Source organism: Equus caballus, chromosome 3, assembly GCF_041296265.1.
Source record: "Equus caballus isolate H_3958 breed thoroughbred chromosome 3, TB-T2T, whole genome shotgun sequence".
Taxonomy (NCBI): domain Eukaryota; kingdom Metazoa; phylum Chordata; class Mammalia; order Perissodactyla; family Equidae; genus Equus; species Equus caballus.
This window is the reverse complement of record NC_091686.1, coordinates 21,890,340-21,916,007: the sequence shown is the minus strand read 5'-3', so window position 1 is coordinate 21,916,007 and position 25,668 is coordinate 21,890,340. Positions and strand designations below refer to the sequence as shown.

The window sequence follows — 25,668 nt, the reverse complement described above, 5'->3', positions numbered from 1 at the left end:
ACTATGGTGCATAATTTTGAAAATATCTATGTAATAAAGACAACAGGCAAATAATTGCTCTCCTAGTTTCTGTGTTAGGAAACTTGGAGCCGAGAATGATGAAGAGAGATTTACCAAGGAAAAAGTGACCATAAGAGGTTTTCCACTTCAGAATCTAGCATTAATACTTAGTGAAATATTAGGTAAATTAATTTTTGATAGGCTCTGAGAAAAATCTCATCATCTTTGCTACACAGACAAACCAGGGGCTGCAGCACAAGATGGAAATATTCCAGAGGAATGATGGGAATGAAGTAAAGTGACTGATGTTCTGTATACAAAGGCAGAAAGTTTCCTTCATAAACACCAAACCTCAGAGCCTTACCTGGGCTGTGTTTTTCTTTATTTTTTCCCAGTGGCATTAAATTTTGTCCAATCCACCACTTCTTCCCTTGTTCCAAAAGGCCATGGATGAGATCTTGACCCTCCTGGTTCCATGTGGAGGCAAGGTGTCCTCTTTGAGCACGACAGTAATTTTCTGCTTCCTCAAAGCTGCAGGGAAACTTGTTAAGCTGATAACAGGTTATTTTCCCATGTTGCTCTGGGCTCTTTAGCTCACTTCCTAGAATGATGCTTGTTCTAATGTATAACCAAAGCCACGTTCTTCTTTGGAAGAACATTTTCTCTGTCAACTGTGAGCATGAAAAGTGTAGGGGCTCAGCAGCTGCCTGGTCCTTTAAATATATTCCTGGGGGGTTTGTCTTACTTATTAGTATTATTCCTTTAGGAATTGCGAATAATTTGTCAAGGAGACAAAGGCTTTGTTTGGTTTTGTTTTAAGGATCCAGGTGGGGTTTCTATAAGCTGAAAACAAATAGCAAAGATCAACAAAGCAATGGGCATTTAGAGCTGGGGCACCACCATCTGTGTCTACACAACCGGATATGCCTTTAGCTTTCTAATAGATCTTTATTTGCTAAGTCTAAGCTGTAAGGGAGTAGAGGCTGATGAATATCGAAGTCAGTGTTCCTAAAAATTGAGAAATGTATGTTTTTTTTTAAAAATAGAAAACCATTCTTGCAGACCCCTAGGATGGATTGAAATTATTGTATTCTCTTTCTTAAACACATTCACACATGAAACTAGGCATAAACTCTATCCTAAATCTCTTATATAATCATAAAAGCCAAAGAATAAATATTTGATGAAATATTGAATACAAATTAAATATAAACAAAACCAAAAACCAATGAAATTCAAATTTGGCTGAACTAAATAGCCACTTGTCAGATACACAAGGTTCTGGCCTGCAACCGCAAAGGTTCTTTTGAATTTGTCATGCATGCTACTTCCCGCTGTATAAGAGAATCAACTCTCTCAGCACTTTTTAAAATTTAACTCGGTGAAAAACCTTTGTTAATACAGCATGTCATTTGGCCTTCACCTGTAGCACATCCATCATTGATGTATTTCAGCCAGTTCTCTTTCTTTTTTATGTGACCATAAATACAAGTAAGCATGGGCTCTGCAATCACTCGGCAAGTTTCAGGGTTCAGTTGTTATCCAAATGGTCCAAATGATGCTTACATTATTTTTAAAAATCATTATGGAAGTGGACACCAAAATAAAAAATTCTCTGAAGTGTAGACCCTAAGAATACACCCCTGTCTGAAAAACACTGCAGTAATCAAAAGAAAGATTAATACGGCATGGTCTCTACTTTAAAAAAGTTTAGTTCTAATTAGGGAAGAAAAGACATAAAAATTGTAGTTATTAAAGGCATAATAAGTGTAATTAATAAAGTGCCACTAGGGAAGTACAGATTAAATCTATGAAGGTTCAGATGAGGAAGAAATTATTTTCAGCGCTTGAATTGAACGTGTAAGGATGGCCATATTAGACAGACGAAAGTGGCATCTTGGCAAAGGAGTCAATGTGAGTAAACGCACATAAGTGAGAAAGTAAAAGGTATTTATGAAGAGAAAGAAGTTAAACACTGGGTCTGTGAGTGTGTGTGTGGGGGAGTACTTGGGGGGACAGTAGCGGGAACTGAAACTAGAAAACGGAAATGTTTCAAATCCCAGGGAAAAAAGTTTGCAATTTAGAAGGTTTCTCAGCAAAGGAGTCCACCAAGGGGATCGTTTGGGTGCAGGATACTTTCAATTACAAAGTCTTAATTTCCTAACATGCTCATAAGCATACGTACACACGTTTCAGGAATTTTAAAGTGAAACCTGACGTGACGGAATCTTCTCTGAAAGTCAACTCGGGTATACTTACACAGTGCTGTAATTCTTTTCAACCCTTTTACTGAACCTGATATCCCCTCTTAATACCTGCTTTATCTAGAGCACAAGCAGATCAATAAAACGCTTAACTTAAATGATCAAAAAAATTGGTGAGAGTGTTGCTTAGAATTGAAGAATCAATATGTAATTCGTCTTTTGTTCAGGCTGCAGGACCGCAAACGCAGCCGACACAGCACCCCATCGTGAGCGCCCCCGCACCTCTGCGAAGTGCACCGCGGACGCGCAGAGGCAGGTGGAAGAGGCGGGGCCGGCGCCATTGCGTCTGCGCGTGAGCGTCTCACCAGCCCCTGCCCCCCGGGGCGGAGCCAGGGTTCCCCACCGCCCAGAGGCCTGCCCCGCCCTCCTGCCCGGCGATTGGTGAATTGGCAGCTCCAGGGGCGTGGATTAGAGGGGGGAGGGTTTACCGCCATTTCCTCCAATGGAAACGAGACAGAGGCGGGCCCAGTGGCGGAAGGAGCATGGCCTGGAGACAGCTGAAAGTGAGTCCAGAAGTGGGGCTCTGAGGTGGCGAGGAAGAGCCCGGACGGGAGCGGGGCGAGGGGATAGGGAGGGCTGTCTTGGAGGAGGAGTGGGCGGGAGGAGGCTCCCAGAGCGTGCGCCACTTTGGCACGTTTGTATGTCCTTGGGGGCACCTGCAAATGCTCATGGCGTGTGCACTTACACGTGTACTTGGTCACTGTGTGTAAACGGCACGTGTAAACCTGGTAGATGCTGATCTGTGTCGGCGCACGTGGGCCAAACTTATTGAACCTTGCACAGGGGCGCCTAGTGAACACATGGCGGCCTGGCATTGTGTGCATTATCCAACGTGGGGTGAAATTACAGTAAGACATGGTCCCAACCCTTCTAGATGAAATTTTAGGGTGGGCGTCTAAGTAACGGTGCTCAGATAATTGTTGATTGACATAAGGGGCGTTGCTACAATCTCCTGGAGGAGACTAGAAGCGAGACAATGAGTACTTGATCTGCATCGCCAGCTACGAGTGATCCTTCTAGGCAAATCTGATCATGTCACTTCCTTGTTTCGGAACAAAACGCAAATCTTTTTTCTGGCCGATACCGCTGCCCGTCTCCTCAGCTTTTTTTTTAAGCCATACTTTTCCTCACCAGTGGTTCCAAATGAACCTTTCTCCTTCTGTTTCGTCGGTGCAACTCATTCTCCTCTGCCACTGAGAGAGCCTTTACACTTCTTCCTCCCGCCACTTCCTCTTAATAACTGCTATTTATCCTTTGAATATCAGCTTTAAGTCACCTCCTCCAGGAAGCCTTTCCCTCCAAGATTAGGTTGAGTTCTTCCGTTATCCTATACATTTTTTCTTCAGAGCATTGTCACAGTTGTGTATGTGCATGATCATTGATTTCTATCTCCTCATGCAGCTGTGTTCTTCATGACAGCTGGGACTCCGTCTGTTCAGCCCCCTTTGAGTGCTCAATACTATTTGATGAGTAATTGAATGAATGAATGAGTGACTCAGTATCTGGCAGGGACAATTAGAGAAAAGCATTATGAGCCATGTTTGAGCTTGATCCACTAAGACCTGATGTTCCTTAAAAAACAAATATTTTGCAACCCCCTTTATTATTCTGAAATGGCATTTATGTATAATGTAATCTATGTATAATTTTTAAAAGTCAACATAATGTCCTAACTGGAATATAAAGGAGAAATGAAAGGAATTTGTAAAAAAGTAATATATATTTCAATATGTGAATGTTGGGGCATGAGTCACCTAGAGCGTGAGATAGGTGTTTAAGCCTCTACTTAGAAATCCCAGCGCCACAGGTATGTTTTATTGTCAAACATCCCAAGCAAAGCATCGGCCCATTCTTGATGGGCTTTTCTGAAATGGTGGACAAGTCCTGGTGATGTTCTGTGTGGGACAGTGTAGTCCTCCCTCAGTTTTCAAGGTAATCACATTCCTGGAGAAGTCAATGTATATGAAAACTGTGCAGGAGATAGTTTTTGTTTATGTGGTGAAATATAGTTTGGCTCCAGGCTCAGATAATATGAACAGATATTTTTACCTACTGAATGTCAAACAGTAGGTCCATGTGTCAGATCGCCTCAAAGCAATGCAGGATGTCTGACATTACTGAGTCCTCCCCACTATATCTATTAGCATTCCCCCGACGTGGCCACCACATGTCCCCTAGGGGGCACTGCTGCCCCTCTTGAAAGCTCAGGCCTGGAGTCCTTCAGGGCCAGAGGAGTGTGTGTCAGCAGAAGTGTAGATACAGCTTCTGACTGGGGAGGCCCGTGGGTGAGCAAGACTGGAAAAGAAGGAGACCAGTGTTAGCAGAAGGCTAGGGACATCGCTTCATGTCACATGTCATTATGTCCTCTGTGTGTGTCTGGGTGTAAAGGGCTCAGAGGGTGCTCTTTTTCCCAGAAGCGGGCCCAGGATGCTGTGGTCATCCTGGGGGGTGGAGGACTTCTCTTCGCCTCTTACCTGATGGCCACGGGGGATGAGCATTTCTACGCTGAACACTTGATGCCGGCTCTGCAGAGGCTGCTGGACCCTGAGTCAGCCCACAGGCTGGCTGTTCGCTTCACCTCCCTGGGGCTCCTTCCTCGTGCCTCGTTTGAAGACTCTGACATGCTGGTAGGTGCTCTTGGAACACCTTGTGCGATAGATAGAGGGTCAAGGTCAAAGTCCCCTAATTTACTCAGCTTGGGCTGATCCTTTTGAAAGCCAGAATCCCAGGTTAGCCCCACTGCACCCCCAAGGAACTGTCATCCCCATCCCCATCAGGACACTGAGGTACAGAGTAGTCAGGTGACTTACTCAAAGGCACACAGCTAGGAAGTGGCTGAGCCAGGATTCAAACCCCTAGAGTCTGGCTCAGCATCCATCCCCTTAGCCCCTATCCTACCTTGCTGCAGTCTCAGGTAGCTCTGCTAAATAGGGAAGCATGCCAGAGTCATTAAACATCTAGTGTGACAGAGGCACATCCAGCCAAGCCCTTTGAGGAAGGCATACAAACACTTGTCCCAGCCTCCTTCAGCCCTAGATTCAACACGTGGGCCCACCACTCGCCCCTGACTGTTCTGTGTGTCAGGGTCCCTGCAGCACACAAGATAGAAGGATCCATGTCATCCCAGAATCTACAGCCTTGTGTAGCCCTGACAGTTTCCATCTGAGACTTCTTACCAAATGGGGGACATTAGAATGATGTGAACACGAAGAAAACACCAACGAGAAGCACTCAGACCTCTCTGGGGACACGTCACTATTGTCCATCAAGGCGCCCTTCTCGACAGTTTCCCTTTTTGTTTTAGAATCCTTTTCACTTCCCAGCCTGCAGTTTTGAGCTGATGTGTAATTTTACCCGACTTACCATGCCTAGACACTGAAAGGCACTGTAGAATCAGAAAGAGCGTTCTTTTCTCTCTGCCGTCCTCATGCAAAGCTGCTTGTGTGGAAATCCTGGAACCCAGGGTAACAGGAGTGAGTAAGGAGTGGGCTGCAGAGATGGGTGGATTTGGAAGGAAGTAGGTTATGGCGGGGGAGGTACAGAGCTCTGTCCACGTAAACACAGCCGATAGTGAGAGCAACTGTGGCCTCTGACCTGTCGTTCTGAACACTGCTGTGTGGGTCCCCACCTTCAGCACCTCATTAATTAGGATGTAGTCCAGCCTCCTTAACTGACAGCGGGACTCTTGATCATCTCACCCCAACTTAACTTCCTTGTCTGGGCTCTCCATCATTTCCCTAATTCTGTGGTTCTCAGTCCTGGTGGTGTGTTAGAATCACCTGGGGGTGCTTCTGGAAGATACAGATGCTCTGGCCTCATGCCAGACCATAAGTTCTGGGCATGAGGACTAAATGCTCCCCAGGGGATCTGTCACGCACCAGGGTTGAGAGCCACGGTCCTCGAGGAAGGTGCCCTGGTCTAGCACACGTCCTGCCTTATAGTCCCCGAGGTGCTGCGTGCACCCCTGCACCTCCATGTGTTGTTTCAGCCTTTCCACCTCCTGCTTCCAGGACCAGATGGCGCCCACCCTTGGAGACCTTTGCTAGTCCTGCCAAGGTTTTCCCACCACATCAGCCAGCAGTGATGGATTCCACTGGCAACTGCTGGCTTTATGATAGCTCTTGATTTCTTTCATGGCTTTTAAAGCATTTGTGTTGCTACTAGATTTGTTAGCTCCATCAGGGCAGGAATCCCGAATTACTCAGGAGGCAGGCTAGGCTAGACCTGACAGTAATTAGGCCTTGGTCACTCTCATTTTAGAGAACAGCCTGGAATCCACCCCACGTCTGACAGGGAAGAGCTCGTCTCCAGCCACATCCTGGTTCTGGAGCCCAGCAATCACTTCTGCCCAGCCGAGTACTTGCCTCCCTTTCACACCCCACGGGAGTCTGGGACATTGCTGGGGCTTCTATCAGCCTGGCTGAGGAGGGACACAGTTGAGGCTGACTTACTAAGCTGATGAAAGAATTTTGTTGCTTGACACCCTGTTTCAGAAGAGCGCTGTCCAGGGGCTGACCCTAGGGAGTCACTCTCCCCAGCAAGGGTATTGGATAAGAAGGTACAAATCTTAACCATAGTTGGAAAAGACAGTGTCCATCTCCTGCTCAACCCATTGCGGAAACACTATTTTTCTCCTCAGTCTTGGTGATGGTAAAGCCTAATGGTTCTCAAACTCCAGCAGGCATCAGAATCACCTGGAAAGCACTGTTAAAAATAGATTCCCTTGGGGGCCAGCCCAAGTGTAGTGTAGTGGTTAAGTTTGCACACTCGACTTCAGCGGCCTTGTCCAGCCATGCTGTGACAGGTGTCCCACATATAAAGTAGAGGAAGATGGGCATGGATGTTAGCTCAGGGCAAATCTTCCTCAGCAAAAAGAGGAAGATTGGCAGCAGATGTTAGCTCAGGACTAACCTTCCTCAAAAAAAAAAAATGGTTCCCTCAGAACTACATTCTGTCTCACCCTCCCCCAAAGATTCTGATTCCTTGGTCTGAGGACGAGCCCTGGAATCTGATGCTTAGCAAGCTCCCCAGGTGGTTATGATGTAGGTGTGCTGGGGACCACGCTTGGACAAACACCGGTGTAGCCTTGTGTACCTCTGACTTTGTGTCTCTCTCCCCAGGAAGTGAGAGTCCTGGGCCATAAATTCCGAAATCCAGTAGGAATTGCTGCAGGATTTGACAAGCATGGGGAAGCTGTGGATGGACTTTACAAGATGGGCTTTGGTTTTGTGGAGGTAGGCAGTGTTACCCCAAAACCTCAGGAAGGAAACCCCAGACCCAGAGTCTTCCGCCTCCCCCAGGACCAAGCCATCATTAACAGGTAGGTGAGTGGCCCGGAGGTGACAGGGATGCCTGCTTCCCAGCAGGGCACTCAGGATGTTTTTTTCTGTCATACAGTGTGGACATTTTTCTGTCATTTGGAATGTTCCAGAACCATTGAGCATCTACTATGTGGAGGCATAAAAGCAGGTTTTATGGTTTCAGTTTAACACGTATACAAAGTGAGGCTTGGAAAGCTACGTAACTTAGCTACAGGCATGACATCATGAGCAGGAGAGCTTGGAACGCATTTAGGCTTATTTGACTTTAGAGTTTGTGCTTTCTCCACATTGTTGCTCCACTGCCTTTGCCAGTGCTGTCCAGTAGAAACATAATGCGAGCCCCATGTGTAATTTAAAATATTCTAGTAGCCCCAATAAAGTGGTAAAAGGAAATAGGTGAAGTTAATTTTAATAATATATTCCAGTTAATTATTTGTAACAATTATATTATTTAACTATAAATAATATGTTCTAAATATCATCATTTTAACATAATTAACATAAAATGATTGTGTGGCCAGTTACTGTCTTTTACTTGTACCAAGTCTTCCAAATCCAGTGTATGTGTGACCTCAGCTCCTCTCAGTGTGGACTGCTCACGTTCAAGTGCTCAGTAGCACGTGTGGCTGCGGCTCTTATATTGGACAGCACAGACCTAGGCTTTGGTAAATTGGAGAATTTAATAATCAAATATGCAGCTGCTTTTAGTAAGAGAGAGGCTTCTAGATTGTGTAAAGCCCTTCTCTTTGTAATCCCTGGGCAGTTTTCACTACAGCAAACCCAAAAGGGAAGAAGGTCCTCCCATTTGGTAACAGAATTTGAGAGCTTCCTTGGGGGGATTTGATAGGCATCTCTGGGACCATTAATAACCTTCTGGGGGACTGATGGTGGGAAGTTTATTTGGCTGTGCTTCCTGCTTTATTGTGCTTGTTTCAGGGAAATTTTCCAGCATTAGAGATGAAGTTATTGATCTTCCTGCCGCAGTGCAGGCTGGGATGGATATCTTCAGAATGTCCAGGGACAATACATTTGTTTACGATTTGGCTGCAGGTACCAGGATGATGGTACTCGGCAGAATCCCGTAGATGAGAAGTGGCTGAGAGAGGAGGGCCTGTGCTCAGCCTCCTTGCTCTGTGTGGCACATAGTGGGTGCTCAAACGCTTGCTGAATGAACGGAAGAGTTTATTTATTAAGTCAACAATTACATGTGCCACTGCATCCATTAGGTGTTTTCAGCTGCAAGTAACAAAGTGGCGTTTGTTGTTATTTTCTTCTCATAACAGGTGTAGTAGGCAGTTCCAGGGCTGGTTGAGCAGCAGGGCAATTGAGGACTCTGGTCTGGCTTCTCTGGGCCTTCCCTTGTTTGTAAGACGGCTACGCCAGCTGCAAGCATTACGTCCTCGCACGTGGACAACCAAGAGCAGAGAGGGGAAAGGAAGCCTAGATATGGGGGGAATTGTCCTGGAAGTTCCCTGGTGGGCATCACCTGGTGTCTCAGTGACCACACCTGGTCCCATGTTCATGCTTCACTTGCCAGCCAGGCTGGGGAAGGAGTCATTGGTATTTTCACCCATCTCAGGGGAGCTGGGTTCCACTGGCAAAGAGGAAGGGAGGTCAACAACGCAGAGTGGGTCTGGGGAGACGGAGACGAGCAAAGATGAGGTCCTTGCCTTTGTGGAGAGTCCAGTGGCACAGGGTGATGGAGAAGTAAGACATGCTCCTTGTCCTCAAGAAGATTATAACCCAGTAAGGGAACTTAAGCATGCATATACATCCCGAGCCAAGAGAAAGCACCCCCTGGATGGCACAGGGTGAGGGATCATTTGTTGCTGGGAGCTTTATGCAGAGAGGAGAGGGAGCATTTGATCTGGTCAGGAAGAGGGGACAGTTTTAAGAGGCAGAAGGATGGGGCAATGGAGTAGCAGGATGGGTTCCAGGAGGTGTTCGTGGAGCACAGGTGGGATGGGGAGGGGTTGTCAGAGTGGTGAGGGCTCCACCGGGTGGGAGGAGTCGGGCTGGCCCCCCACGTCTGGGGCAGCTACGCAGCCGAGTCTGCGCTATTTCCAGTGCCAGTTGGCTGAGCGGCTTGTTTGCAGATTTTAATCTTTCTGTTAGTGTTTGATGGTGTTCTGGTAAGCTCTCTAGGAGTTCCAGAGCTGTTTAGACCTTGGAAGTCTAAGAACTGACTCTGATTTTTTTCTTTTCTGTTTTTGAAAGACTTAAGTATACGGTGGGAGTGGCCATGGAGCCATCTCTCCAGGGTCTTTGCCTCTGGCTGAGGGCTCTAACCTTGTTCCCTCCTCATCCGTTTGTGTGCTGCAGATACGGATTTAACAGTCACGGACTCTCAGTGGTGGAACACAGGTTACGGGCCAGACAGCAGAAGCAGGCCAGGCTCACAGAAGGTAAAGTGGGAGTGCGTGAGACGGCCCTTCTCATTTGTTGGAAGGAAATGTGGGAGGAACGTCAGGGACATTCCTAGTGAAATGAACATGACTGAGCAATAGGAAAAAACACTCTGGAACTCAGGGCTCATCTCCTAGAGGAAGCTTCCTGGCTCCTCCACAGCATCCCAGGTTTTAACTGAATTTCACAATTTAGCAAAGACACACTTAGTTTCTGCCTCGTTACGTAACTTTTGTTATATCACAACTAGGGCAGCTCGGAAGTGAGCAGAGTGGCTCCTCTGTGATCACGTAGGTAGTTAAGGTGTGAGCCTGGTTTGAGCGCCATCTCCCTACGTCCCGCTCTGTTGTCCTTTTGTCCATTATATAAATAATGCATGTTAATTACAGAACTGTTAGTAAATACAGAGAAGCATAAAGAAGAAAATTAAGAGGCTCATATTCCTCCCCCGAAGAGATACCTACTCCTGGCATTTGGGAAAATATCCTTCACAACTTGTTTGGAAACACCACACATTTTTGAAGGCCGCCTTCAGAGATGCTGATGTTTATTCTCTGGGGCTCCCTGCTTTGCTGTCCCTCAGGATGCACGTAATAGTCACGGTGCTGTGTCCTCACCGTACCTTCCCAGGTGCCCTCTGGGATTGTGTGAGGCTGAGGCCATTTGCTTCTTTGGGTCCCTCTGGAACTCCTTCCAGGAAGTTTTAGTTTCATTAGTTGTCCTGGTGGCGAGATGAGAAAAACCCCTGGATATCAGATTCATTTCGGGAAGCGACATTGAAAGGGCCAAGACAGTCAGCAGTCTGATTTGGGAGTAGGAGGTGACCTTGTTTAGAAATCCTGGGCTTTGGTAGAACCAGACCCTACTGTACTACAGACCCTCCCAACGGGGGAACTTGGAAGGTCAGAACGTGACTGTCATGGTTTGGGATACTCTCCTGCCTTCTTTTTTTAAAAAATTTTTTATTGAGTTAATGATAGGTTACAATCTTGTGAAATTTCAGTTGTATATTATTGTCTGTCAGTCGTGTTGTAGGTGCACCACTTCACCCTTTGTGCCCACCCCCCCCTTTCCCCTGGTAGCCACTAATCTGTTCTCTTAGTCCACAGGTTTAAATTCCTCATATGAGTGGAGTCATACAGAGATTGTCGTTCTCTATCGGACTTATTTCACTTAACATAATTCCCTCAAAGTCCATCCATGTTGTTGCAAATGGGACAATTTTGTTCTTTTTTAAGGCTGAGTAGTATTCCATTGTATATATATACCACATCTTCTTTATCCAATCATCTGTTGATGGGCACTTAGATTGCTTCCATGTCTTGGCTATTGTAAATAATGCTGCAATAAACATTGGGGTGCATAGGACTTTTGGAATTCTGACTTCAAGCTCTCTGGATAGATACCCAGTAGTGGAATAGCTAGATCATATGGTAGTTCTATTTTTAATTTTTTGAGGAATCTCCATACTGTTTTCCATAGTGGCTGCACCAGTTTGCATTCCCACCAGCAGTGTATGAGGGTTCCTTTTTCTCCACCACCTCTCCAACATTTGTTACTATTTGTTTTAGTTATTTTTGTCATTCTAATGGGTGTAAGGTGATATCTTAGCGTAGTTTTGATTTGCATTTCCCTGATGATCAGCGATGATGAACATCTTTTCATGTGCCTATTGGCCATCTGTATATCTTCTTTGGAGAAATGTCTGTTTATGTCTCCTGCCCATTTTTTGATCGGGTTGTTTTTTGGTTGTTGAGTTGTGTGAGTTCTTTATATATTATGGATATTAAGCCTTTGTCAGATGTATTACTTGCAAATATTTTTTCCCAGTGAGTGGTTTTTTTTTTTGTTTCAATACTGTTTTCTTTTGCCTTGAAGAAGCTCTTTAGCCTGATGAAGTCCCATTTGTTTATTCTTTCCATTGTTTCCCTTGTCTGGGAAGACATGGTGTCCGAAAAGATCCTTTTAATACTGATGTCAAAGAGTGTACTGCCTACATTTTCTTCTAGAAGCCTTATGGTTTCAGGTCTCAGCTTTAGGTCTTTGATCCATTTTGAGTTTATTTTGGTGAACGGTGAAAAAGAATGGTCAATTTTCATTCTTTTACATGTGGCTGTCCAGTTTTCCCAGCACCATTTGTTGAAAAGACTTTCTTTTCTCCATTGTATGCCCTTAGATTAGCTGTCCGTAGACTCTCGTGCCTTCTTGCCCTGCTTTTCTTCCTTTAATTGTCCCCAGTGCTCTTCATACCAGCTCTCTCCCCTCTTCTCCCTTGCCCATCCCCTCACCCCTGCTCTGTCGCTAACAGTCATTGGGGTGAAGCAGTCCTGTAGCCGAGCTCTGCACGTGGTGTGCACCAGCAGCCAGAACCTTGATGACAGCTTACTGCTAGCACCAGGCCAAGGAACGTGAATCGACGAGAGCTGTGGGCCCTTTAGGGACAGAGTAATTCAGCAATTTCTGTCTAACTCCAAAATCTTATCATTTGGGGCAGATGACTGTTCGTGAGAGCTCCACCAGCTACATGAAAGCATGTGTCTCTCAAGCCAGTTTACCTGTGTGAAAAAGAAGTAGAACTTACGAATGGCTTGGCTCGATGGATGCTAGACTTGGGAAGCTTGGTGATCTTGCTGAATCACTTTTGTCTAATTGGGTTCTAACCCCTTCCCCCATGCATGAAACTAGCTATACAAATCTCATTTCAGGCTGATGAAAAAAGGGTGACTACATTTAGGGTATGAGAAGGTGGTTAGCAGGACTAGATGCTATTCTTTGGTCCTCCCTGACCTGGCACATGTTTTGTGAGCTAAATTGGTGTTCCAGATCTTTTCCCAACCATCAGGTGGAAAAGCAGCCTTTACCACTGATGTACTGTTGACCTTTGCAGGCAGGATGGTATTTTAGGAGAAGTCAAGTACAGACAGCTCCTTGCTTTCACACAGAGCCTGTTTCTGAAATGTATTTTTCTGAAAGTCCCAAATGCAAGTCAAGTGATAACCTGAGGGATTTTTCAGTTGAGGTGAAGTATTACTTACTGTATAGATTGAGACACTTTTGAGAATGAAGGGCGGGCATTAATCATGCAGCCCCGGCTGCAGGAGCAATCAGGACTGTCCTGGGAGCCCTGGGGTGTGTGGTCACCCAACTTACATGGGGGAGTCCCTTCTCAGAGAACTGAAATGATAAATTATAAAATAATTATACCTCTACATTGTAGACATGATAATTGAAAGTATTTTCCAGTATTTGATACATATACTTTAATTTTGCTTTTTCTTAGCAACTGCACACCAGTCACCTGACTCAAGTCCAGCAAGCAGCCTCTGAGTAAACAGTTGTCCCTTCCGACAGGCCTGTTCCTTTCTGTCTCTTCTCACTTGTTTTACATTTATGAGCCCTACCTTTTTTTTCTATTAAGAGAAATGTTTAATTAATCATCAAACATCCAGCCTGTGGAAACAGCTGCCCTGGCCCAGGATCCACAGGGAGGAGAGGCTCTTAGGGTTATTTTTCAGTGGGGACATCAGGGGCCTCAGGACTCTCCCTGCCCCCCCAAACAGACGAGCTGGTAAATTGCGTGCAGTGTTGGTATATGTATGTGCGTATACATACATATGTTATGTGATTCAACAGAAAGAAATTTAAAATAAGGAAAGAAAGATCACATGGGGCGGGGATGTCTTCAGACCCACCTGGGGGCAAGAGACATGACATCTGGCACAATGGAGCATTCCTGTCTCTGGGGTGGCAGGGGAGTGTGGATCCCTACCTTTTTTATCACTAGTATTTGTACTCTGAACTTCTCCATTTTCCATTAAATATTAAAAATGAAAAAGGGCACGATGCAGTAAAGCCTCTAATAGTTGCGCACACATTGCTACACGGACGGAGACGGTGAGCGTTTTCTAGTCGGCAGGCAGCACCATGCAGTAGCTCACTGGGTTTGTCACCTGCTGCGGAAGGTTCAGATTTGGAGGTGGAAGGCCCATAACGATGTTTATGGGCTGTTTAGTCATAGACAGCTTCAAAATATTGTACAGGAAATGGTGAGTGAGGACAAAATATTGACCAGTGCTATTTACAGATGGGCTGCCACTAGGAATAAACCTGGGGAAGAATAAGACCTCGGCGGACGCTGCCTTGGACTACGCAGAGGGGGTTCGGGTCTTGGGTCCCTTGGCTGACTACCTGGTGGTGAACGTGTCCAGTCCCAACACTGCTGGGCTGCGGAGCCTTCAGGGAAGGGCTGAGCTGCGCTGCCTGCTGACCAAGGTGGGCAATTACATCTCCAGGCTCTGCTCCACCTGCTTGTCTGACTGACTCCTGTCCATTGTCCAAGGCAACAAAGCTTCAGTATCACTATTGAGGAGCTGTCCTTACATCTGGGTCAGTTAGGATGCCTCGCTATACTTCTCACTCCCTATCATAACAGTGCTTATGCTCAATAGTCATTAGTTGCCCCGTTATCTGTCCCTGCTGTTAAACGATAATGTCCGTGACAGCAGGGACCATGTCTCTGTCCTTAGCAGCTAGCACATTGAATGAATGAGCGAATTGAATGACTTTTCATCAAACAATACTCGTGACAGTATTTCCTTGTTATCTCTTAGGAATAAAAGTCTAAATAAACCTTAATATATTAGCTGATGCCAGTGACATTAGGGATTTAATCTTGGGGATCCCTTAGTTCAAGAGAATGGAATCAGATCTGTCTTGAAGGGGTCATTGCAGAACTGAGAGCTGTGTTTCCTGAAAAGGAGAAATTGCTCATGCTTTAGTTTGATCGCTGGTGTAAAAACACCCTGGTCTGTGGCCGCAGGTCATGGTTGCACCACTGGGCTGTGGTCTTGGGGTCCCCATCTCTGGCCACATGTTGCTCCAGGTGCTGCAGGAGAGGGATGCCTTGAAGGGAGCGCACAAGCCGGCCGTGCTGGTGAAGATTGCGCCTGACCTTACAGCCCAGGACAAGGAGGACATCGCCAGTGTGGTGAGAGAGGTGCGAGCTGGGGCCCGGGCCTGGGGGATAGCCCTCATTGCTCGTGGAGGCCTTTAGGCCAGCTGGGCTAGCCCGGAGCGGCAGACCTGTGGTTTCCTTTCTGTGGTATTGAGGGCTGGTCTGGTGACTATCATGATGCAATTCTTCATAATAAAAAGCGAATGTTTGAATAAATCTTTGAGTGAGTCTTTTTCTCATGCCTCTTCCCTCCTCTCTTTCCTCTCTTCATCCAGCAAGGGCTGTAAGGCTTGTGCTTGCATCCTTGGCCAGTCTTGGTCAGACTGGAGTATTCTAGCTCTCTCTCTCCAGTCTAACACCAGGTCTCAGAGTTGTAGGAGAGCACTGGAAACACAGGCTGAGCCTGGCAGTCCTGGGTTCAAATCCTGGTTCCACCACTTACTATGTGGAAGCCTGGGACAAGACAGGCTAAAGTGGGTTGTTCTACGGATTTAACCCTGTCCTAGTGGAACGTTATGGGTGGTTGGTATATGGTGGCTGCTGTTGTCATGTTGGGGCGCATTCTGATACTTGTTCAAGAAGCATAGTGAGGTCTAGTACAGCTCTTGCTTCTGGGGGCTACAGGCGTGGGCTCCTGGCCTGGCTGCTGTCCCAGGCCCCTGGGGAAGCTCCTCCAAGTCCATCAGTGCCATGACTAGCAGGTTCTTTCTCTGTCTCATGTGGCAGTTGGGTGTCGATGGATTGATTGTCACGAACACCACAGTGAGTCGCCCTGCCAGCCTCCAGGGTGCCCTGCGCTCTGAAACGGGAGGGCTGAGTGGGAAGCCCCTCCGGGATTTATCAACGCAAACCATCCGGGAGATGTACGCACTCACCCAAGGCAAGGATTCGGTGTCTGTGTCTTCACATTTGTGTGTGGGCTGGGCTCTGGGGTTGTGATCAGAATCGGTGTTCCCTGAACTGTATTCGGCAGGGGGGCCTGAGGGCTGAAGGCTTCTTCATGGGGTCGCCATGTGCTTCTCTGCAGGCAGAGTCCCCATAATTGGGGTTGGTGGTGTGAGCAGTGGGCAGGACGCGCTGGAGAAGATCCGGGCAGGGGCCTCCCTGGTGCAGCTGTACACGGCCCTCACCTTCCAGGGGCCGCCCGTGGTGGGCAGAGTCAAGCGGGAGCTGGAGGCCCTTTTGAAGTGAGTGGGACCACACGTGGCTTGAACCAGAAGTTAACGTGGTATTGATCCAGAATGACTCGAATCAAGGGGATGCCATTCATCTGTCTGTATTTACTCTTCATTCAAAAAGGATTTGAGGGGTACACTCCAAATGCAGGGGAAAATTACTCTTGCTCCTTTGATGAAGGACAAACAGTGCCAAGGGTTTCCAGATTAACTTCTACGGCAATGGTGTTCACAGGCCTGAGGAGTTCTGGCGGCATTCTAATTAATTCAGAAACATTGGCTTGATGACAGAGCTGACAGTACTTAAAATCAACTCCCTTGCTAATCTGAAGACCTGGGTGGAAATATCTCTGGGTTCCTGGGTGAAGACACTGTAGAGCGCACGTGTTTGGGAGAGAGGGGGCAGGTACGTTGATGGGGCAGGTAGACTAGGTGGACGTGGGCTTTCAGTAAGAGCAGGGCCTGGCCTTCACTATTTGCTGAACTGCTTTGTTTTCTCTTCCAGGGAGCAGGGTTTTACCAGAATCACGGATGCCATTGGAGCCGATCATTGGAGGTGAGGACGTTGAAGCCTGATCTGGAATCTTCCCACTGCATCAGGTGAGCCTTTGTGGCTGGATTGAGAAAGGAGAACCATATTCCCCCAAACCACAAGAGCTCTTCCTTCAGGCAGACTGTGGAAGCAATCATGAGGGTCACCAGAATCAGCACAAAGCTTTCTGCACTCACCTGTCAGACCAGGAACTGCATTTGTGATTTTTTCTAGACTCAACTCCCAGAATCCTTTACTATTGCAAGGACATTAAATATTCGGGGGAAAAATCATGGAAAAAATAAAGCTATTTAACACTTGGATTTAAATCCCAGCCTTTTCTAGAGAGCCCTGGACTCCAGCCAGACGCTGCAGGTCTTTCTAGGCCTCTGCTGCCTGGGGTCTGCAGTGGGCTTCCCAGTAGCTTAACTCTCTTTCTTTCTAGCTTTATTTTTATTTAAGTTTTTAACTTTGTTTTGAAAACATTTCAAATGTAGACAAAAGCTGTAGGAATAGGGCTTGTGGATGGCTGTCTTCTCCCTGTGTCTGTGTGTGTCTGGCTTCTGATCGCTCCTTAGAAGGCCACTAGTCATATTGGATTGGGGCCCATCCCAGTGACCTCACTTTAACTTGATTACCTCCGTAAAGACCCTCTCTCCAGATAAAGTCACATTTTGAGGTACTGGGGGTTGGGATTTCACATAATTTTGGGGAGACACCATTCAACCCATCACAGGAATTGTGCTTGCAGTCCCCTGTCTTTAATATCTGTGACTTGGGGTGCCATCGGGCAGACAGGTTCTTCAGGTGCTTGAGACACTAGACAAGAAGCTAAGGAGGTGTAGTCATTAACTAAAGAAATAGAGAAACACTAATCTTTTCAACACCGAAGAGCGCATGGTGCCGAGAAGCTGGAAAGCTGGGCAGTGCAGTCGTCTGGCACGCCTTCATGGCCAACAGAACCTTACCTTTGTTCCCATCACCAAAATCTCAGTATAGATTTTCTTGGAAATTTGATTTCTTGTAGCTCTGTGAAGAAGCACATAGCTGCAACTGAGATAACATGTCCTATTGCCTCATTATTTAATCTGCAGCCTGTGCACTCTCTGCCCGCTCCCTCACTCTGCCAAGAAACCAAAGTCAGGCTCCCGCTGTCTTTTTCAAAGATCTTTTTCCTATTTTTTTAATCTTATGAAAATACCTACTCACAAATAAATTTAAACAATACAGCCCATAAATAAAAGTGTACCTCTTTCCCCATCAAACAATTCCACCTCCCAGAGGTAATCACAGTCAACTTTTGTATCTATCTAGATTTTTCCAGACATTTTTCTTTGTATATACAAACACATGTACCCATAGCTATCTTTTTTTATCTGTCTGCACACGCATATATAGAAATGTTTCAAGAAGAAGGGGACAAAGAAGTATTTACTAGTACCGAATCACACGAGAGTAAATTGCTGATCCGATGCCCCATCATCCAATATTTTAGTGTGGACTTCTTGCAAACAAGTACATTCTGCTCCACAACCACAACAGAACCATCAAAATCAGGGTGTCAGCACTGATAGTTACTTCTATCTCATCTTCAGGCCATGTGATAAGCAGCATTTCTAAAAGGCTCCCTCTCCCCAAATGCCCGGCCCTGATCCCTGGACCTACTATGATGAGAGTCACTCCCATGACTGTGTTGGGTTATGTGCTTCAAGATAGGAACCTCCTTGAAGATGGGAAAGTATTCGGGTGGGTCTAATCTGATCACACGGGTCCCTTGAAAAGCAGAGCTTGTTTTCTCTGGCTGGGGGAAGAAGGCATCAGAGAGATTTGAAGCATGAGAAGGGATCAAAGTGCTGTTGCTGCCTGGAAGATGAGAGGGTGGGGTGCGGGTAGGTGAGAAGGAATTTTGGCCCCTGGCTGACAGCCAGCAAGGAAACAAGATCTCAGACCTACAGCCACCAAGAACTGGATTTCGCCAACAATTGAATGAGCTTGGAAGCAGATGCTTTCCAAAGTCTTTGGGCAAGAACCTGACCTGGCCAACACCTTGATACTGGCCTTGTGATACCCTGAGCATAGGACCCAGCTGAGCCTCAACTTCTGATGTAGAACTGGGAGCTAATAAATGCGTGTTGTTTCAAACCAGTAAGTTTGTGGTAATTTGTTACACAGCAATCGAAAACTAATATAGGCCACCTTCACGTTTTGCGACTTGTCTCAGTCGTGTCCTTAGGAGTATCCAGTTCACATGTTGCATTTGGCTGTCATGTCTCTTTAGTCTCCTCTGTCTGGAAAAGTTCCTACCCATCCTTGACTTCATGTCCTTGACACTTTTGAAGATGAGAGGCCAGTTACTGTGTAGACTGTCCCTCATTTGGGTTTGTCTGGTGTTTCCTTGTGGCTGGATTCAGGCTGTGCAGCTTTGGCAGGGACATTATAGAAGCAACTCTGTGTTCTCATGGCTTCCTACCAGGTGACACATGATTTCAGTCTGTCCCATTACTCGTAATGTTTACTTGGATCACTTGAAGGTGTGTCTGCCCGTCTTCTTCACTGTAAAGTTACTAATTTCTCTTTGTGATTAATAAATATTTTGTAGGGAAGTACTCTGAAACTATGTAATTATCCTGTTCCTCATCAAACCTTCACTTTATTCATTGATTTATATCAGCATGGCCTCATAATTTTCAATTTTATTCAATGGCTCATAATCCATTACTGTCATTATTTTGATGCCCAAATTTCTTATATTTGGCCAATGGGAACCTCTTCAGGTGGGTTTTGTGTCCTTTTGACATGTCTTCATTATTCTCTGAGCATCTCCTTGCTTTCTGGCATAAGACGTTACAACTCATCAGATAATTTCCCTGCCCCAGCCTAGGAATCAGCATTTCTCCACTGAACCCTGGGTCCTTTTATTGTAGAATGGCACTTAGAAACCAACATCTGGATGCTGAGTATCCTCATTGCCACCGGGCTGTTGCTGCTCCCAGGCCCTCTCAGTGGAGCTGGGGAATATACATGTGTGTACACACACACACACACACACACACACACACACACACACCCCTATATTTCCACATCTTTAACCATGTGTTCAGACTGATACCTTCAATTCCAATGACAAACCATAAGGTTCATTCTCGTTTCTTCCCATATTTGTGACTCCCTCCTCTGAAAGAGGAAACCCTGGCTCCCTTTATACTTACTCTGTTTTCTTATTTGATCCATCCTCTTGTAACTAATCTCTGGTTTCTACTTCCCTGCCACGTGTGGGCATCCTTTTCCCTTGCTTGGGTCCTGACGCCTCCAAGACCCCCACTCCATAGGTAGCCCCCTCACTTTGGGCAGCTCTACCATCTGCTCCAGGCTGCTCCCTAGGTCAGACATCCTCTTCACCCCCTTCAGGCTCTGTCTCTTGTGCTGGCCTGTTCCCCTGCATGGTCACTTTCCTCAAGAGCTGGGACTCTGACACTCCACACCAAGTCCCAACACACACACACAGTCACTTTGTGGACACCCTCCTCATTCTGTGTGGGCTTCGATACTCTGCTTTGAGCCACCTGCTCCTCTTTCGCCCCCTGCCTTGCTCTGTGCCACCTAACGGCTTTATGACAACTGTTCAGGAAGAGGAAGAAAAGGGGGGAAGAATTACCCTTTGGAAGGTTCTCTGTGGAGACTGACATTGTATCTCTCAGCACAGCTGTAACAGGCTGCTGTTTCTTTCCTTGAGCACCACAGTAAGTAGCTGGCTTGCATTCACGGGCTGTGTGGTGTAAGGAGTACCTATTTTTTGGGGGGGAAGAAGATTGTCCCTGAGCTAACATCCATGCCAATCTCCCTCTATTTTGCATGTGAGATGCTGCCACAGCCTGGCTTCATGAGTGGTGTGTAGGTCTGCACCCGGGCTCTGAACCGTGAACCCTGGGCTGCCAAAGTGGAGCACCAAAATTAACCACTATGCCACCAGGCTAGCCCCTTGGGAGTACCTTTTTTTTTTTTTTTTTTGGTGAGGAAGATTGGCTCTGAGCTAATATCTGTGCCAATCCTCCTCCATTTCTTATGTGGGACACTGCCACAGTGTGGCTTGATGAGCAGTGTGTAGGTGCATGCCTGGGATCCGAACCTGTGAACCCTGGGCTGCCAAAGCGGAGTGTGCAAATTTAACCACTATGCCATGGGGCTAGCCCAGGAGTACCTATTTTATTTAATGCTGAAACTACACTCAGAGCCCAGAGAAGCTCACAGAGCTGGGAGACACGTGAGAGAAGCACCAGACTGACGATGCTTGAGTCTCTCCTTGGGGCCCAGGATCAACAAGCGGAATGGTGCGCAGAACTGCTAATACTATTTACATCATTCGCTCTTGCACTTTGTGTCCAGTGCATAATTGGCATTGCTTGCCAATTTCACACTGGTTACATTAGTTACATATAAGTTGTTCGTAAGTTAAATCTTATCCTACAGCTTACTTTTTTTCACGTCCACGTGCATCCCTTAGATCTGCCTTGCTCTTCCTAGCAGCCCCCTGGTTTCCCACAGCATAAACACCTCGGTGTTTACTTAGAGGCAGACACATGGGCTGCTCTCAGTTGCTCACATCAGGGACAACGCTGCTGGGAGGTTCCTGCTCTGCGTATCTGCGTGCTCTTCCAGGAGAACTACTGGAAACCAGATTCCCGGAAGTGGGGGCGCCCGGGCAAAGGTTATATGCACTTAAAATCTTGCTAGTTATTGCCAACTTTCCCTGAGGGAGGGCTGTGCCAATTTACTTTCTCTCCAGCTTTGTAAGAGTGGCCCCTTCCCTCTTAAATTGCCCCACGCTGGAACTTCCAAGTACTGGTCTGGAATAAGCTGTTTTTCCTTCTCCACTTTCTCACAGGGGAATAGCTTACATTATGTCTCTTCCTTGGTGGAAAAAGAAAAAAGGAACTGTGGGTTTGGCAAGCCACTTTGGGTGTAGCCAGAGTGATTGCCACATCCATTTCTGTGGGTGCATGTGTGTGGGTGCGTGTGTGCGCGACTCTCACTAAGTCAGACTCCAGGGAAAGGGGTGTAGTGCCCCTAGGTTCTCCATTCTCACTGTCTCAGGCAACCCTGCCCGTGTCTCCTCCTGCCAGTGGGGCCCACCAGTGGGCTCAGGTGTGTACGGGCAGTTTCCTTCAAAGGGGCAGGTACATGACGGCACACCCACCCGGGGTTTTGAAAAAATCCATTTTCCGCCGGCTTTCTCATAGGCTGCTCTGGCCCAGGCTCTGCAGCCAACATGCTGTCCAGTCATCCATGGAGACGGGAGCAGGAAACCATCCCATGAGAGAGGTGTTCATAAGGTCAAGCTGGAGACGGAGACCCACAGCTGAGATGACTGGCTCCCTGTCACCTCCGGGGCCATGGCTATGACTTGGATAGCTCAGGAGGTTATTGGTGGCCTTCATTCAGTGCCTCCTGGCAGGAAATCAAGTGTGCAGGACACTGGGGGTTCATTCGGCTCTGCTCTCACCGGCAGACGGAGGACCCTGCCCTTCAGGTCCAGGTGGCTTGCCATCCAGGAGGGCCAGCCAGTGTCTCAGCTGACCGAGAAGGCAGAGACCTGCATGTTTTATGTGGCATCTCCAGTGTTTAAGATTTGAGCTGATGTGCCAGTCCCTTAAAACTGGCGCGTGGGCCAGATGTGAATCAAGCAGCAATTAACTCCCTCGAGCCGGGAGCACCAGCTGGGGAAGGCTGCAGGGGATAACATCAGGGGAAGGGCCACCCTACCTGGGGTGGGGGCAGGAGGGCACGGGATGCGCTGCTGACTCCACGACTCCCAGCGGGCAGCGGGGGGAGGGAAGAGGGCAGAATTCAGAGTCGGCCGCGGGAGTTGCCTATCCCCACGGAGACCCTGTTTTCTAACCTGGAAAAACAATGGTTTGGAGGATTAAATGATGTCCTAACAGCAACTTTTAAAAAGATGCGTACTACATGCCAGGCACCATGTACTGATTAGCTGTGGGCAATCATGTAAATTTTGTGTGCCTTAGTTTCCCAATGTGTAGAATGGGGAGAAGGGCAGTACCCATCTCAAAGGCTTGTTATGAGGACTAAACATGAAGTGCAGTGGCGTTTAGCACATCCTACCCTCCTAATAAATGTTATTTTCTACTATTTCTAATCATCATAAAAATTCTGTATTCTGTAAATAGGTATTACTACTCCTGTATTTACAGATCAAACTAGGGCTTTGGGAGATTAAATAACTTCCCCAAACGAGGCAGGCAGGCGTCAGCAGAATTGGGCCCCAGAGCCTGAGTGTCTCCTTCCGAGGCAGGAAAAGGGGCTCACAGGACCTCTGGAAAGTAGCATTAGTTCCTTTTCCCTCAAACCTTCATCTTCTTTTAACATACAGACTTCCTGCTTTCATAGAAACTTGCCCCTGGGCACTTGATCGGTCTGAAATAAGGTGGTAGAATGGGGTCTAGTGATGAAAGCTCGGAGCCCACAGAGGTGGGGAACATTCTGTGGGAACCACGGTGCCAGCCGGGTGAGCCTGAGGCTCTAAAACATAGCAGCTTGAAACGACAATCATTTATTATCCCACAGTGTCTCTGGGTCAGGAATTCAGGAGCAAATGAGCTGTGGCTCAGGGTCTCTGGTGAGGCTGTGAGGAAGACACCGGCTGGGGCCGCATCGTCTAAGGCTTACCTGGGGCTGGAGGGTCCGCTCCCAAGATGGTTCGCTCACGCGGCTCATGAGTTGGTGCTGGCTGTTGGCAGGAAGCGTCAGTGGATCCGTCCCCAGGGCTGCCTGAGTGTCCCCACACTGCGGCGTCTGGCTTCTCCCAGAGTGGGTGGCCTAAGAGGGAGCAAGGTGGGAGCTACAATGCCTGTTAGGACCTAGTTTCAGAAGTCACAAGCCATTACTATGCCACGTTCCTTCTGTTCATTAGAATAGGGTTGCTGGTTTTAGCAACAAACAAACAAAAACAACAAGATGTCCAGTTCATTTTGAATTCTGGATAAACACTGAATAAACTTTTAGTATAAGTATATCCCATGCAATATTTTGGACTTATACTAAGATTTATTTGTTGCTTATCTGAAATTCAAATTTAATTGGGCATCGTGTATTTTATCCAGCAATTCTATGTTAGAAGCAAGTCATTCAGTCTAGCCTACACTCGGGGGAGGGGAATTAGGTCCCATTGTTGAAGGGAGGAATGCCAAAGAATTTGTGGAGATATTTCTAACCACCACAAGCAGAATTTTGAAAAACTTCATTTGGTCTTGGGATCTGTGGATAATTGCATGGGAGCCTAATAGGATGAAGAAGTTGTTCTGAGACAAGAAGGCTGTCTTCATAATAATCTCAAACAGTTGTAAGTTTACAGCAATACCTTCCTTGATCCTCAGACAGCCCCGTGGGGTAGGTGAGGTAGCAACTGTGGTCCTCGTTCCCCAGAGGAGGAAACTCAAGGAAAGTGTCTGCTCCAAGATGAGACGGGCAGGAACGGCGGAGGGAGGGCAGATTCTGCTAATTTCCAGCCTTAGCACTTGGTCCACTTTACCCAGAGGGGTCCTGAGATCCTGCCGGTCCCTCCACTACATCAGATGTCTTGGATTCACTTTCTGTCTTCTGCCACGTTGTTATCTTGAGTAGGTGATCGGACCTGTGGATCCTCGCTGCCGTGCTGCATCCCGGGTAACGGGGGAGACCCCTGGTGAAGCTGAGGCCAAGATGCAGTCTTCTCTCTCCACACCACAAGCTCTGGCACCCACCCTGGCTAAGACTGTGGATGAATGGACTGGCTGCAGAGTGCCAACAGGAACATCACTCCTCCTCATCAGGAGGCCGTCACCCCCATGACAAAGACTGCGGAACAGCCAAACCGAATGGAGAATTACTCTCCCCCAATTTTTATTATAAGAAATTTAGACATACAGAAAAGTTGAAAGAACAGTATAATAAATATCCATACCCCCTCTGCCCAGACTCAGTAATGCTTACTATCTTTTCCATGTTTTCTTTATCAATCTTTTACCTATTTATATACCGTATTTTGATGAACCGTTTTGAAGGAAGTGGTAGATGCAGGACACTACTCCTAAGTACTTCATAGCCTGCATCTTATAAAAATAAGAACAGGCTCCTATGAAACCATAATTCTATAATCACACCTAAGAAAATTAGCCATGATTCTCCAATATCATCTAACATTCAGTCCATATTCTAATTTTCCCTATTGTCTTCAAAATATCTTCTATAGTCAATCAAAGTTTACCTATACGTCTCTATAGTTTTTTAAAATCTAGGTCACTTCTGAAGAGATCAGGCTAGTTATCTTGTAAACAGTTCTATGTTCTGGATTCTAAAAATAAACGCTATATTTCCTTTAGTCTTTGATCTCCATTGGAGCTGTATGTGGATATTTGAGCAAATTCTACTCAATGAGATATATGTGAAAGTATTGTGTTCAACTTTGGGAAGTCTTCTATTGCCTGGAACATGGGTATGATGGCTGGAGCTCTGGCAGCCATCTTAGACCTGAGGAACAGGGTCACCCCAGAGGCAAAATCTGGAAAGAACTGCCATACCAGCTCTGTCTGCTGACTTCTCCACCTCTTTTATTTGGGAAAATAAAATCTTGTGTGCTTAAGTCACTATTAATTGGGATTTTTCTCTCATATTTAGCCAAATTTAATTCTGTCTAATAAAGAAGTCAGATTAAAGCCTATTGTAATCTTGTATTTGCCTGGAAGATATATCATCTGCTTTCTATTTGGCTAAGCCACATTTCAGGAGTTCTCTTTCCTCCAGGTGCAGATCTCTGGTACCAGCGCACCGTGAGAATGTGCTCAGACTATCATGTTACCTTCCCTCTAGTGTTGAATGCATCTTGGCAGTCAGGGAAATGTTCTGTAAGAATCTTGCGGTTATAAATGTGGGAAATAAAGTCGGTGTGCTTGTCACAAGTGAGAGGACACCAGAGCACAGGGCCGAGAGCTGTGGGAGCAGGAGCAGAGTGAGAATGACTTGG

At 46.7% G+C, this 25,668-nt stretch overlaps 2 protein-coding genes across 15 annotated transcripts in view; one reads left to right on the top strand and one right to left on the bottom strand.

The window, feature by feature from the left end:
• PKD1L3 (polycystin 1 like 3, transient receptor potential channel interacting) overlaps window positions 1–2,540 on the bottom strand; it is a 73,727-nt gene extending 71,187 nt beyond the window's left edge. For all 5 annotated transcript variants that reach the window (XR_011437381.1, XM_023637242.2, XM_023637240.2 and 2 more), the window contains exon 1: window positions 365–2,540. Coding sequence is in view for 4 of the 5 variants with exons in the window: in XM_023637242.2 (XP_023493010.2) it covers window positions 365–659 (295 nt within the window). In the remaining variant the exon portion in view is untranslated. The remainder of the gene's footprint in view (window positions 1–364) is intronic.
• DHODH (dihydroorotate dehydrogenase (quinone)) lies at window positions 2,432–25,366 on the top strand. 10 transcript variants are annotated; one of them, XR_011437383.1, is made up of 10 exons: window positions 2,432–2,767; window positions 4,679–4,891; window positions 7,385–7,584; window positions 9,908–9,990; window positions 14,076–14,263; window positions 14,811–14,987; window positions 15,672–15,825; window positions 15,973–16,526; window positions 16,626–16,720; window positions 24,291–24,616. XR_011437383.1 is itself a non-coding variant. In XM_070263092.1 (10 exons), the coding sequence occupies exons 1-9, from the start codon at window positions 2,747–2,749 to the stop codon at window positions 16,678–16,680; spliced, it is 1,188 nt and encodes a 395-aa protein (XP_070119193.1). In that variant the 5' UTR covers window positions 2,432–2,746; the 3' UTR covers window positions 16,681–16,720; window positions 24,291–25,366. The 10 variants fall into 10 exon arrangements, 7 of the variants coding, with proteins under 7 accessions (XP_070119193.1, XP_005608439.1, XP_070119195.1 ...); XM_070263092.1 differs by having other exon boundaries at window positions 14,874–14,987; window positions 15,973–16,132; window positions 24,291–25,366; XM_005608382.4 differs by having other exon boundaries at window positions 15,973–16,132; window positions 24,291–25,366.
• The last annotated feature ends 302 nt before the right edge of the window (window positions 25,367–25,668 follow it).